The sequence below is a fragment of the Hyperolius riggenbachi genome, chromosome 5 (assembly GCF_040937935.1).
Source record: "Hyperolius riggenbachi isolate aHypRig1 chromosome 5, aHypRig1.pri, whole genome shotgun sequence".
NCBI lineage: Eukaryota > Metazoa > Chordata > Amphibia > Anura > Hyperoliidae > Hyperolius > Hyperolius riggenbachi.
In genome coordinates, this window is record NC_090650.1 from 192,235,233 (window position 1) to 192,249,348 (window position 14,116).

General features: G+C 45.3%; 1 protein-coding gene across 3 annotated transcripts in view; it reads left to right on the top strand.

The window, feature by feature from the left end:
• ABCA13 (ATP binding cassette subfamily A member 13) overlaps positions 1-14,116 on the top strand; it is a 770,386-nt gene that overhangs the window by 352,403 nt on the left and 403,867 nt on the right. For all 3 annotated transcript variants that reach the window (XM_068236514.1, XM_068236515.1, XM_068236516.1), the window contains exon 29: positions 12,466-12,642. In XM_068236514.1, the coding sequence (XP_068092615.1) occupies positions 12,466-12,642 (177 nt within the window). The remainder of the gene's footprint in view (positions 1-12,465; positions 12,643-14,116) is intronic.

Here is a 14,116-nt window from a genome sequence, read left to right on the forward strand (position 1 = left end):
TGATCTGTTCCTGAAATTGGAGGAAAGATCCAGTTCTCCCAGCCTTACTGTAGAGAACAAAGCTGTTGTAAACTGCCAATTGAATCAGATAAAAAGACACTTTCTTATACCAGCGTCTTGTTTTCCGGGTCATTAAATAGGGCGCTAACCTCTGGTCATTGAAGTCTACCCCTCCCATGTTGACATTATATTCGTGGACGACAAGGGGCTTTTCAATGACCTTAGTTGCCCGTTGAATTTGGACTGTCGTGTCTGTGTGAATGGTGGACAGAAAGTAAACGTCCCTCTTGTCCCTCCATTTCACCGCGAGCAGGTCTTCAGTACGCAAGGCGGCCCTCTGCCCCCGTTGAAGTCTGGTGGTAACGAGCCGTTGGGGGAAGCCCTGGCGACTAGGCCGCGCAGTGCCACAGCATCGGATTCCTTCTAACTTTAAGTGCTGAAAGAGGGCCACACTTGTGTAATAATTGTCCACAAAAAGATGGTACCCCTTCCGGAACAAGGGTGACACCAAGTCCCACACAACCTTTCCACTGCTCCCCAGGTAGTCAGGGCATCCGACCGGCTCCAATTTTGAGTCTTTTCCCTCATAGACCCTAAAACGACATGTATAGCCTGTGGCCCTTTCACAGAGCTTATACAGTTTCACCCCATACCGGGCGCGCTTGCTTGGGATGTACTGTTTGATGCCAAGGCGCCCGGTAAAGCGTAAGAGGGACTCGTCTACGCAGATGTTCTGTTCAGGGATATAAGCATCTGCAAATGTTGAGGACAGGTGGTCTATGAGGGGCCGAATTTTGTGGAGCCGGTCATAAGCAGGGTCTCCCCTTTCATGACAGGTTTCGTCGTCGTTGAAGTGCAGGAAGCGCAGGATGGACTCAAATCGTGTCCTGGACATGGCAGCAGGGTACAAGGGAACATGATGTACTGGGTTCATAGACCAATACGACCGCAATACATTCTGTTTCATTAGTCCCAAGTGAAGGATAAGGGCCAAAAAGATTTTAATGTCGGAAACTTGGACTGGTTTCCACCCGAAAGGCTGGGCATACATGCTCTCCGGGTGCTCGGTGATGAATTGTGTGGCTTTACGGTTGGTCTCAACCACAATTAAGTCCAAGAGAACCTGGGTGATGAACAGCTGCAAAAATTCTAGGGCCGTTCCTAGATGAGCTGTCGCCACCTGGACTCCAGACTGGGCGGTGAAAGGGGGCACTACGGGTGCGGCGGAATCAGGGGATTGCCAATCTGGTTGTGCCAGCACCTCTGGGAGTCTATGGGTACTACGGGCCCGTCTTCTTCTTGGTGGCTGCGACGGGGGTACTACTGCACTTGCCACCGTACCAGTTTCAACTTCCATGCTGACGCTCACCACTTCGCCAGGGTCTACGGAAGCACTGGCACTAAGTCCAGGAGATGCTGCGCTGCTGGTGCCTGCCTCACCAAGAAAACTATCAACAGCGCTAGCACCACCCTGCTGCCCTTGAGGCGGATCCTGCGCCACCTGCGGTCTAACGACTTGGGGTCTGGTACGCCTGGCTCTAGCCGGGACCATAGCCTCGTCATCACTATCGGTCAGGGAACCACTGCTTTCTACAGGTTCAAATTCGGACCCGGAAGATTCGACGGATGATTCTTCCCAAAAGAACTCATCCGACTGGTCCATGTACCTGTATACCTCGTCATCGGAAAGCCCCCTTCTTGCCATTTTGGATTGCTTAATTTATGGGGTTTTCCTCCGAGACTACCCAGAAAAAAAGAGCACCTACCTAGCAAAAAGGGAGTATTTGAGAGGTATTGGGGTTGGTGGGAAGTGGGGTCTCAGAGGCAATCAAACAATCACAGGACAATCAAATACAATTACAGCACAATCGACTCCAATCACAGCACAATCAAATCTGATGCACTCGGAAGGTGATGGGGGGAGGGTGGGATTGGGTGTGGCGGAAAGTGGGGTCTCAGGCAATCAAACAATCACGGGGCAATCGAAGCCGATCACGGGACAATCAAATACAATTACAGCACAATCGACTCCAATCACAGCACAATCAAATCTGATGCACTCGGAAGGTGATGGGGGGAGGGTGGGATTGGGTGTGGCGGGAAGTGGGGTCTCAGGCAATCAAACAATCACAGGGCAAGCGAAGCCGATCACGGGACAATCAAATACAATTACAGCACAATCGAATCCAATCACAGCCCAATCAAATCTAATGCACTAGGAAGGTGATGGGGGGAGGGTGGGATTGAGTGTGGCGGGAAGTGGGGTCTCAGGCAATCAAACAATCACGGGGCAATCAAAGCAGATCACGGGACAATCAAATACAATTACAGCACAATCGACTCCAATCACAGCACAATCAAATCTGATGCACTCGGAAGGTGATGGGGGGAGGGTGGGATTGGGTGTGGCGGGAAGTGGGGTCTCAGGCAATCAAACAATCACGGGGCAATCGAAGCAGATCACGGGACAATCAAATACAATTACAGCTCAATCGACTCCAATCACAGCACAAGCAAATCTGATGCACTCGGAAGGTGGTGGTTGGAGGTGGTGGTGGTGGTGGGGGGGGGGGGGGGTTGGGTGTGGTGGGAAGTGGGGTCTCAGGCAATCAAACAATCACGGGACAATCGAAGCAGATCACGGGACAATCAAATACAATCGCAGCACAATCAAATACAAGCGCAGCACAATCGAATACAAGCGCAGCACAGTCAAATACAATGCACTTGGACGGTGATTAGGGGGGGGGCCTGAGGGCGATTTGAGGGGGGTGGGGGGTTGATCAGGAGCCTGCACGGGGCAGACTGAGTCCTGATCTGATGAGAGGCAGACACAGGGGGTTACTGATCAAAGATCAGTTAGTGATTGCTGGGGAGGACAGATGTAAACAAAGAGCAGGGGATGTAATCAGAAGGGGGGTATGAGGGCAATCGAGGGCCTGGGCAGGTGATCGGTTACCCCCGCGGGGCAGTTAGGGTCTGCTCTGATGGGTGGGGGTGCTGAGGGGGGATGGACAGGTGATAGACAGGTGATCAGAGGGGGATCAGAGGGGGATCAGAGGGTAAGGTAGCTGTATACAGATGTATACAGTATACAGGGGGGTAGTCTGGGATGGGGTCTGGGGGTGATCTAAAGGTAGGGGGGGGGGGATCAGGGGTGACTAGGAGGCAGTTAGGGACCTAAACTAAGGGGCAGCGTCGCTAGTTAGTGGCAGGTGGGGGGGTGGGGGTTTTGTAGGGGTGCAAGGGTGCTAGGCAGGGGTCTGCTGGGGTGATCAGGGGGGGTATGAGGCCTGGGGTGGGTGATCAGGGAGGTTGAGGTCAAAAAAAGCTGTTTGCTGGATACACTTACGAGTGATTCCTCCTCGCTGGTGGTCTCTGCAACAATGAGACCACGAGGCGAGGAGGAAGCACGTATAAGGCACTTTGTTTACCTAACAAAGTGCCTTATACTTTCCGATTGGCTGAATTTTCGGATTCCTCCGCTCGCCGGCTCTGCTAAGTGGCCGGCGAGCAGAGGCAAAATGCCAGGCTTCCGACTCCCGGCGGAGGATCGCGTCACTGATGACGCGATCGCTCCGCCCATGCCCCTACAAGGACCGCCGCCATTTGTCTATACGGCGGTCCTTGCGGGGTGCGCTTCCCGGCCGCCATTTGTATATACGGCGGTCGGGAAGTGGTTAAATGCTTTCTTTGCTTCTGTCTTCACAAAGGAAACAGCACTGTTGCAAATTACAGAGGCAGAAGAGTCTCAATCTTCTAACTGTAATATTAAATACTTAACGCAGGAAGAAGTGAAGGCACGACTAAATAAATTAAAAATAGACAAGGCACCTGGCCCGGATGGCATGCATCCTCGGGTCCTAAGGGAATTAAGTTCAGTTATAGCTAAGCCCCTTTATCTTATATTTTGTGACTCTCTTGCAACTGGCAGTTTGTTTTATGAGGTAGTGAATGCTAATATGGATATTGGGAATGCTGTAGATGTGATATACTTGGACTTTGCAAAGGCCTTCGACACTGTTCCCCACAGAAGTCTGGTGCAAAAGTTGAGGATGCAAGGACTGGGGAAGAGTTTGTGTGCATGGATAGGGAACTGGCTAATGGACAGAAAACAAAGAGTTGTGGTCAATGGATCGTACTCAAAATGGGAGACTGTTAGCAGTGGGGTCCCACAGGGGTCTGTACTGGGTCCAGTGCTCTTCAATTTATTTATCAATGACCTAGTAGATGCAGTAGTGAGCAATGTTGCTATTTTTGCAGATGATACAAAATTGTGCAGAATCATCAACTCTCAGGAAGATAGTGTCATATTGCAACAGGATCTGGATAGGATGGCTATATGGGCACATACGTGGCAGATGAAGTTCAATGTTGACAAATGTAAAGTCATGCATTTTGGTCGTATCAATGGTCTAGCACCATACAAAATAAATGGGATACAGTTGAGGACATCAAACTTGGAGAAGGACTTAGGAGTACTCATCGACAACAAGTTAAATAATCGTACTAAATGCCAAGCCACTGCAGCTAAAGCAAACAAAATTTTGGGATGCATTAAAAGGGAAATAAAAACTCGAGATGCTAGCATAATATTGCCCCTGTTTAACTCTCTAGTAAGGCCACATCTGGAATATGGAATTCAGTTCTGGGCACCACATTACAAAAAAGATATTGCAGTTTTAGAGCAGGTGCAGAGACGAGCTACAAAATTGATACGTGGGATGGAAGGTCTCGCTTACCAAGAAAGGTTAGATAAACTGGGTTTATTTAGTCTAGAGAAAAGACGCCTTAGAGGAGATCTAATTAACATGTATAAATACATCAGAGGGCAATATAATAGCTTGGTGGATGAGCTTTTTGTCCCTAGGCCTTCTCAAAGGACTAGAGGACATGATCTGCGCACGGAGGAAAAACGTTTTAGCCGTTTATTTAGGAAAGGGTTCTTTACAGTAAGAGTGATTAAGATGTGGAATGCATTGCCACAGGAAGTCGTTATGGCAAATTCTATACCTGCATTTAAAGGGGGCTTAGATGCTTTCCTTGCGTTGAAAGACATCCATGGCTACAATTACTAGGTTATTGTGAAGATCCGCTGGGCTGCCTGCGCAGGCAGGCAGCCTTTTGACCACTGTTCAGGTCTGCATTCTGCAGGTCTCTGGAAGAGAGACCTTTTGTCAGTATTGCAGCTTGCTGCTGAAGAATTTGCATACGTTTGTCATGCAAATTGCCTAGCCACATCCCTTGTAGGCCTGCTCTATATATACCATGTGATATCACAGACCTTGGCTGGTCATAAGAGTTAGATCCTGTGTGACACTCGCCGGGAGTGTCAGCCTTGCTCTTTGTTGAAGATTAGCCTAGAGTAATACCTGGAAACTGCACTGGGCATGTTTCCTTAGTGCAGTTAGGATTGCTTATCTGTTTTGTTTGTCTGTTGCGATTGTCCTGTCCCAGCGGTGGTCGACAGGAAATTGTTCTGTGTGTCTGGGTGCTAACCGGAACAGCGGTTGTTACTGGTAGCCCCTTCTGATCTGTTTCCCTGGATCGCACTGGCATCCTGCAGCAGTGCTGTGGATCCTTCTGTTCTGCTACTCTGTACCTGGATCGCACTGGCATCCTGCGCTAGTGCTGTGGATCCTTCTGTTCTGCTACTCTGTACCTGGATCGCACTAGCATCCTGCGCTAGTGCTGTGGATCCTTCTGTTCTGCTACTCTGTACCTGGATCGCACTAGCATCCTGCGCTAGTGCTGTGGATCCTTCTGTTCTGCTACTCTGTACCTGGATCGCACTAGCACCCTGCGCTAGTGCTGTGGATCCTTCTGTTCTGCTACTCTGTACCTGGATCGCACTAGCATCCTGCGCTAGTGCTGTGGATCCTTCTGTTCTGCTACTCTGTACCTGGATCGCACTAGCATCCTGCGCTAGTGCTGTGGATCCTTCTGTTCTGTCTTCCTGGATCGCGCTAGCCACTTTCGCTAGTGCTGTGGATCCTATCTCTCGCTTGTCCCTGTTTTCGTGTGTCTGTCATGTCTGCTACGAACGCTTGCTGGAGGCTCGGTGAGGTAACCGTTAAGCAAGCGCTCACGTCCTCTGTTGCATGTTTGTCTGTCGATGGTTAGTTAGGCGTGCTTGTCTCTATTGTGCTTATCACGTGGAGACCGCGCATAAACGCGTGCACTGTTGCGAATGAGTGCGGTGTTCGCGTTTAGCTAGCGTTTGTTATTTTCCGTATCTCCTCATTGTATTATTTGCTGTGCCTTTGCTACTCTCGTGCTCTGCCTTGCTATAACCTTGTGTCACGTCTGGCGATCGCACCTCTCGCGATCGCGTTCCTGCTTCATATCTGCTGTGGTGTGTGCACAGTCACGGGTTGGCGACTAGTTTGGTACACACACATACAATCTGTCTCTGTGCTCATTCTCAATCGCCTCTCTTGCGATTGCGTTCCGTCCCTTCGTGCAATTCCTGTCTGGCGTGTGTGGTAGGGCAGAGGAGCTGTTCCTCTGCACTCCACAGCTCCACCTGTCGACAGGAATTTCCCTCTACAGGTGCATTGCACCTTTTGCTGGGTCCCCGCAAATTACACGCTTGTGGAGGATTTTCGCAGTGTCAGCGCACGTCTTGTGCGCTGATTACGGAGAGAATCCCACAATCGTTACAGTTATGCCTAATGATGTTGATCCAGGGATTTTATCTGATTGCCATCTGGAGTCAGGAAGGAATTTTTTCCTTTTGGGGCTAATTGGACCATGCCTTGTGGGGGGTTTTTCGCCTTCCTCTGGATCAACAGGGGTATGTGGGGGACGGGCTGGAGTTGTACTTTGTACTGGTTAAACTCGATAGACGTATGTCTTTTTTTTCAACCAAAAATAACTATGTGACAGTCAGTGACATGACTATGTACTCTGTAAAGTGCTGCAGAAGATGTCAGTGCTAAATAACACATAATAATAATACGGAAGGACATTAGACTATGGCTATGGTAAGGATAATATATTGGGGCTCCTCTGAGGACATTGAGCGGCATGACTATATACTCTATTAAGTGCTGCAGGAGATGTCAGTGCAGAGGACTGGGCACAGAGAGAGAGACAGATGTACACGTACACAAACACAGGACAGGGTACAGAAAGATGTGCACAAACAGAGGACAGGGGACACAAACAGGACAGGGTACAGACACACACACAGGGCAGGCACAGAGAGATACAAACACAAGATGGTGCACAGACAGACACGGATACGCACGCACACATGCACACACACACACTGGGCAGGCGCAGAGAGATACAAACACAGGATGGTGCACAGACAGACACGCATACGCCCGCACACACGCACACACACTGGGCAGGCACAGAAAGATACAAACACAGGATAGTGCACAGACAGACATGCATACGCATGCATACACACACACACACACACACACGGCAGGTACATAGAGAGATCCAAACACAGGATAAGGCACAGAGACAGGCAGACACACACACACACACACACAGAAAAAGGACCACACACACACACACATGGAGACAGATGGAGGCACACAGCACACATGCAAAGTTTCTATACTACACACACACACACACACACACACACACACACACACACACACACACACACTCTCTCTCTCTCTCTCTCTCTCTCTCTCTCTCTCTCTCTCTCTCTCTCTCTCTCTCTCTCTCTCTCTCTCTCTCAGCACAACACACAGTAGAAAAGGGAAGGGGAGGGCAGAGGGAGAGGGGAGGGAGAGACACTAGAAAGGAAACAAGCCAGACTGAAAGCCAGCCAGTGTATATTACCTCCCCCGTGGTGCTGATTAGCTCCTGCATGCTCCGTGTCCCTGGCTGGCTCTGGCTGTCAGCTCTGTGTCCTTCTCCCCTGACAGTCTTCAGCTTGTTCCATTCCACAATCCTCCTCAGGCTTCAGTGTGTGCTGGGAAGTGCAGGTGTTGCCGCCCACACTTTCAGCTCTCCTCGGGAAACTTGCTGCTGCTGCTTCTCCCCTTCAGGCCCAGGAACTTCAGGAAGACCGCGCTCCATTCGAAATGGTTGGGAGGCGGAGCTTCAGTGTGGCCAATCTTGGAGGTTACAGGGAGAAGGGGTGGAGCAGCTGGGTTGGTGCTATGCTGCGCTGGCCAATGCTGCAAGGGGAGCAGAGAGCGGCATAGCAACAGACGGGGACTGAAGTGCCCCGCATCAGGTGACAGAGGTTCATGGCACAGTGGGCGGAGATCCGTAGCACGTGCTTCAGATCTTTAGCCCTAGCGACGCCTCTGACTCCCACTAATAGGCAGGAACAGGCAGAGTCATCCTCTTAGTTAATTAGTGTGCCTTCTATAGAGCGTGCCCCTAGTGGCTGCAGCTCTGGCTCTATGAGTCTTCTAGGAGAAAAGCACAATATAAATGTTCTGTGTCTTGTCATATTCTTGCCTGGCTGGCATCCAAACGTCTTCCTGTAGCCATGTGCCTAGTGTTTATGTAATCACAATACGAAGGATCAGGGCAACACTGCTCAGATTCAGGCCTGGTGCTCAAAAGTCTTCCTGTAGCCACGTACCTAGTATTTATATATTCAGTCAGTGGGATTAAAATGTGCTCATTAACATATCCGTGACTGATTTTATAAAAGTTATTTTTCTTAAATCAAACAGAGAATACTTAAAGCGGAATATAACCCTGCATTTCAACTTTGCTCTAAAACATTATTTACAGCATATTATATGCAACCAGCATTTTTTTTTACTAGACCAGCATTGGAAGGGTTAAACACAGAGGTTTAAAGTTCCGTGGAGAGATATGCAGAAGTTCAGATAGATACATTTAACTACATAGAATGTAACAAGTGATAAATGTTACACACTCTTTGGCTGTCCTCCAGCTCCTTCTCAGTCAGAGAGAGTGAGTCACATGCCACACTTAGATACATTTATGTAAACAAAATGTATCTATGTCAGTTTTGGATGCATCTGCAGTTCTGTCCAGGAACTTTAAAGCTCTGTGTAACCCTTCCAATGCTGGTCTAGTAAAAAAAAAATGCTGGTTGCATATAATATACTGTAAATAATGTTTTAGAGCAAAGTTGAAATGCAGGGTTATATTCCGCTTTAAATATTTATTGCAACAATATATATTAAAATTCAAACATTCAGGTATACTGCGCCAACCGCATAAAGAGTCCGGTATCTGCAACTGATAGTGGGTTCACACGTAGATAAGGTTCCAGGGTAAAATATAGTCTATAAAGATACCAGTGCGCACTCCACAGTGATCAATATCTGAGAAGAAAGCACTAAGCTCCCATAGCGTAATACTGCAACTGTAACTAATAAAAGGTCAGCAGCACTCAGTGACCATAACATCAGAATCCTCAATCAATCAGACATGGGCTCACCGGATAGTTGCCACCTCATACACCAGGTGGATCTAGCGCTTAGACTGTTATCCAGCCAGCAAGGATAACCCAGGAAGGATTCCACAGATAGAAGTTTATTCCAGCAAGCATCCACAAGGATCCTGATCATCAGCCCCTGATGATTCCTATTGGACGAAATGGCATAGGGCGGAGCCAGTGCGCATTGATGTCATTACACTTAAATAATAGATCACTCGTGTAGTTTGTATGCTCCTGGGAAGTTCACTGGTGGGACACCGCAGTGTTTAAACTTACAGTGCCCTGGAAAAGTAACGTGCTGTGCACCTTATCTTTTATGGATCCTTGTGGATGCTTGTTGGAATAAACTTTTACCTGTGGAATCCTTCCTGGGTTATCCTTACTGGCTGGTTGATAGCCTAAGCGCTAGATCCACCTGGTGTATGAGGTGACAACTATCCAGTGAGCCCCTGTATGATTGATTGAGGATTCTGATGTTATGGTCACTGAGTGCTGCTGACCTTTTATTAGTTACAGTTGCAGTATTACGCTATGGGAGCTTAGTGCATTGTTTTCAGATATTGATCACTGTGGAATGTGCACTGGTATCTTTATAGACACTATATATTAAAACATGGAAAACAGACATCATAAAACCATATCTCTTTCTAGAAATTCAAACCAGTAAGTGTATGTTTATATAAACATTCACTATCCTGCCAGCTCAAGTGCCACCTTCTGGTGCTAGGCATGCACTGTTTTACACTTTGTTCAAACAATCTAGATCCCCTGTTATGTGCAGTTTTCCCCTAATTAATAGTATTTGGTTGCTATTACTATGCAAAGCACTTAAGATAACTTTATGTGTTTTATCATGTTACTGATAACCTCTGCAAGCTCTAATTTTCTCAAAGAAAATAAGCAATGAATGAGGAGGGAGTATGCTGAACTCCCCAACCACTGCTGATCTTATGCTTTACTTATGATGCTCCACCGAGATCCCTGGTTTCTGACCGAACAGCACAAAATTAGATTCATGATATGCAGTTTATCCAGGGAGAACATGGGAAGCCATGTCTACAGACTACAGTGCCTGTGTTTCATAGAACATTACTTCAACCATCTTATTATTTAAGCTTTACAACTTATACCCTTAATTCAAATGCAAAACCATATTGGTAAAAAGCACCTCTACTGAGCCATGAAACACAACTACTGGAGCCAAACAAAACAAAAATATTTGCATTTCATTCAACTAACGAAGCATTCAAGCTTACAAGATCACATACGCCGTTGGATATTGTTGTACATGAACAGTCCTCTGTGTTCAGAACTTTCACCTAGCAGTCAGCAAAACATAGTTTATTTAAAACTCAGAAAACCATAAATCTTTTTTATTTATTTTCATTATTCATTAAAGAATTCTATGATGTAACTTAATGACTTGCATTTAAAGTTAAGAACTAAAAGTCAAGTATTATATTAATAAATGAAAGTACACTAAAGCTATATAGAGAGGATAGATGTGTGCTGCCCAAGATTATCATTACTATTATTTGGTGTGAAAATATCAGTTCTGGTGTCCCACTCCCACAATGGTGTTTGGTTACCCACTATTCCAGATTAATAAATGACCAAATAAATACACCTTAGGGCCTGTTCACACTTATGCATTGCTGAGTTTAGCAAAACAACACTAGTTAACAATACAGACAGCACATAGCATACACATACATTACATTTTGGTATGCTGGACTGTGCAATCCCATTCATTGTAAATGAATGGGATCAGCACCGCAGCAGCCAGCAATGCAGGTGCCATGCATTCCTATAAAACATATGGCCACCTGCATTGCTAGCCAGTGCACATGTGTAGAAAGGCCCCTATTGTTTAACACATCTTGCTTGGTTTCTGCATGTCATCCTATACATCTTTCCATGGAGGACAATAGCCAAGCAGTGTTTGTATAGTAGTTATTCCTAAAACTGTACTAAAAGTACCAAAAACTAGGTGAATAAGTACTGTCAAAATTATTTTGCGTATGTGTTTGCTTGATGGGGTGTAAAAGTAATTTTATTTACAAGTGGTAAAAATATCACCTGGGAGAAAACCAATGCCTCCAAGAGAACATACCTGAGCTGCCTGAAAGTTGATGCATACAGTACAATATACTACTATTTTTTTAATATTGGGATTTCTCCATTAATTGCAGTAAAATATTGAGTTTCATACTTTTTTAGTTTTCTTGCATTATTGAAGTTATCGTAATTATAGGTTACACTTGGTTTTAGAATTAATCGAATAGAGCAGTGAATACTATGTTATTTGTTGAGGTGAAGAGGAAAGGATTATAATCCAGGTTAACATGTGCCTGCTGCAACAAACAAGGCAAAAGCAAACAACAAACTGGTTAAGTGGATCCGAGATGAACTTTTACTCATTGCATAATTGTGTTCCTTTAATATTGTTTATAGGACATTCCTCAAGCCAAATACTTTTTGGTTTTTGTTTTAATACTCAAATTCCCTATGAACTAAACAAGCCTCACCCACAGCTTTTCAGAGTGCCTTTGCATTTTCAGACAATAGCAAGAGCTTGTGGGAGCTCAGTCTGGGCAGGAGGAGGGGGAGATGTTACTAGCCAGAGATTTCAGAGGCAGAGGGGAGGAGGGAGGAGGAAGGGAATTAGGTTTTCACAGGCTGAGTGCTGGAGATTCAGATCAGCTTGCCTGTGTGTAATGTTTACAAACAACATGGCTGCTGTCATTGTATCACAGGAAGACATAATCATATTCTGTTGAAGCTGTTTGCAGCTAGATTTGCTGTGTAAACTATCTAAACTTTAGATAAGATATATAGACAAGTTACTTGTTATAGTTAGTTTTTCATCTCGGTTCCGCTTTAAGGGTTCACTGGGCAGATTGGCACCACGGCAGTAGACTGACCGAGGACTTGCCTCATTTCAAGTTCCAATTTAGGAGAATAAACGGTCATTAAAATATTGAAAATGAAAGTTTGGTTATTCTGGATCTAGGATCCCATAGAAGTTGTAAATCATGTATATGTTGTTAACTGTTCCTTTTCAGAAAACAACAGTGTGAAAATCCTTAATAATTCAGTGGTACAACAAATCAATGACTTCTCCAAGTTCCTGATAAATATATCTTCATGTTTCTGTTTTAATCGATTTCTACCTAACAACTCATCTGATGTTTTTGAAGAAAAAGCTAAGGAAATGATTCAGAATAATACATTTCTAGCAGGTAATCAAATATTTTTTATTAGTATTTTCTTTTAAAGAAAGCTATTCATCAAGAGCTTGTTGAATATGCTCTCAAGCCATGCCCTGTCTGTGTATGAGTGCATAGGGCATAAGCACAGGGCATAAGCAAGTACAGTTTGCATATACCCAGTAGAACCAAGCTTCTTGTACATACATGACTTAGGGATACATTTTGGTGGTTCAGGTAGTGGTTCAGTCTCCTGGAGGACATTTATCAACAACAAAATGGCATGGTAAGCCCACTACATGTCCAGAAACATGTTGATATTAAGAAAAGGGGGAGGCGGGGAGTAGTGTTGACCTGAAATTTTGGCCGCAAATTTTGTCACTAAGTCACAAGTTCGTAATTTCGTAACTGCCATACAAAGAGTAATCCGGAATTCCATAAGCTAAATTTCCATCATGTAATTTTGCGTTTCGGCGCAAATTCATGTTTTCTATAGAAACAGTTATTTTAATTACAAAAATGGACGTAATTTCATTTTTTATAGTAATTATGCAAATTTAAGTAATTACTAAACTCAGGAAAGTCACTCATTGATTGCAATAACTGATAATGCAAAGGCCCCTGCACGTGCTGTCGCTTTGAGAGTAGGAACACACTAAACAGAAACGCTGGCGTTGCGGAAAATGCAGGGAAAATGCACAAAATGTCATAAAGTCAATGGGCTACATGAAAAAAACGTATATGTTTGTGTTCTGTAATGTGCGTTTTTAAAAATGCTGGTCTTGCTGCATATTTTTCCAAAATGTATCTAAACTGCACATAATGAAAGTCAATGGTGACGCAGAGGTATTGTACTTTAGTGCATTTTTTATGCATTTAAAAAAAAAACCCTAATTTGATTATGTATTTCCGCTTCCTGTTGACTTCCTAGTGATTTGCATAAAACGCATAAAAAACACATGCAAAACCCATACAAAACGCCTATGCGATTCATACATTCGATCCATAAATGCATTAAAATGCATGCAAACTGCAAGAAAAATGCATGTGCGGAACAAAACGCAAAACGCAAATGCACAGAAAATGCACATAAAACGCACTAAAAATGCACCACCGCATATGCCGCAAAATGCTACATTTCCCAAACTGCTTAGTGTGTTCCTACCATAAATGTATTAGGAGGCTCTACCTGTAGCCACTTCTAAGTCAGGTGCTCTTTGCCAAGGTGAACTTAGCGGTCATGCATGCTGAGACACTTGGTTTTTGGCCTTGCAATATCTGATAAGGCAAAAGTCCCAGCATGTGCTGTCACTTTAAATGTATGAAGAGGCTCTACCTGCAGCCACTTCTAAGACAGGTGCTCTTTGTAAAGGTGTAAAGGTGCACTTATCGATCATGCATGCTGAGACACTTGATTTTGGGCCTTGCAATATCTGATAATGCAAAAGTCCCTGCACGTGTTGTCACTTTAAATGTATCAGGAGGCTCTGGACTGGAACACAATTTC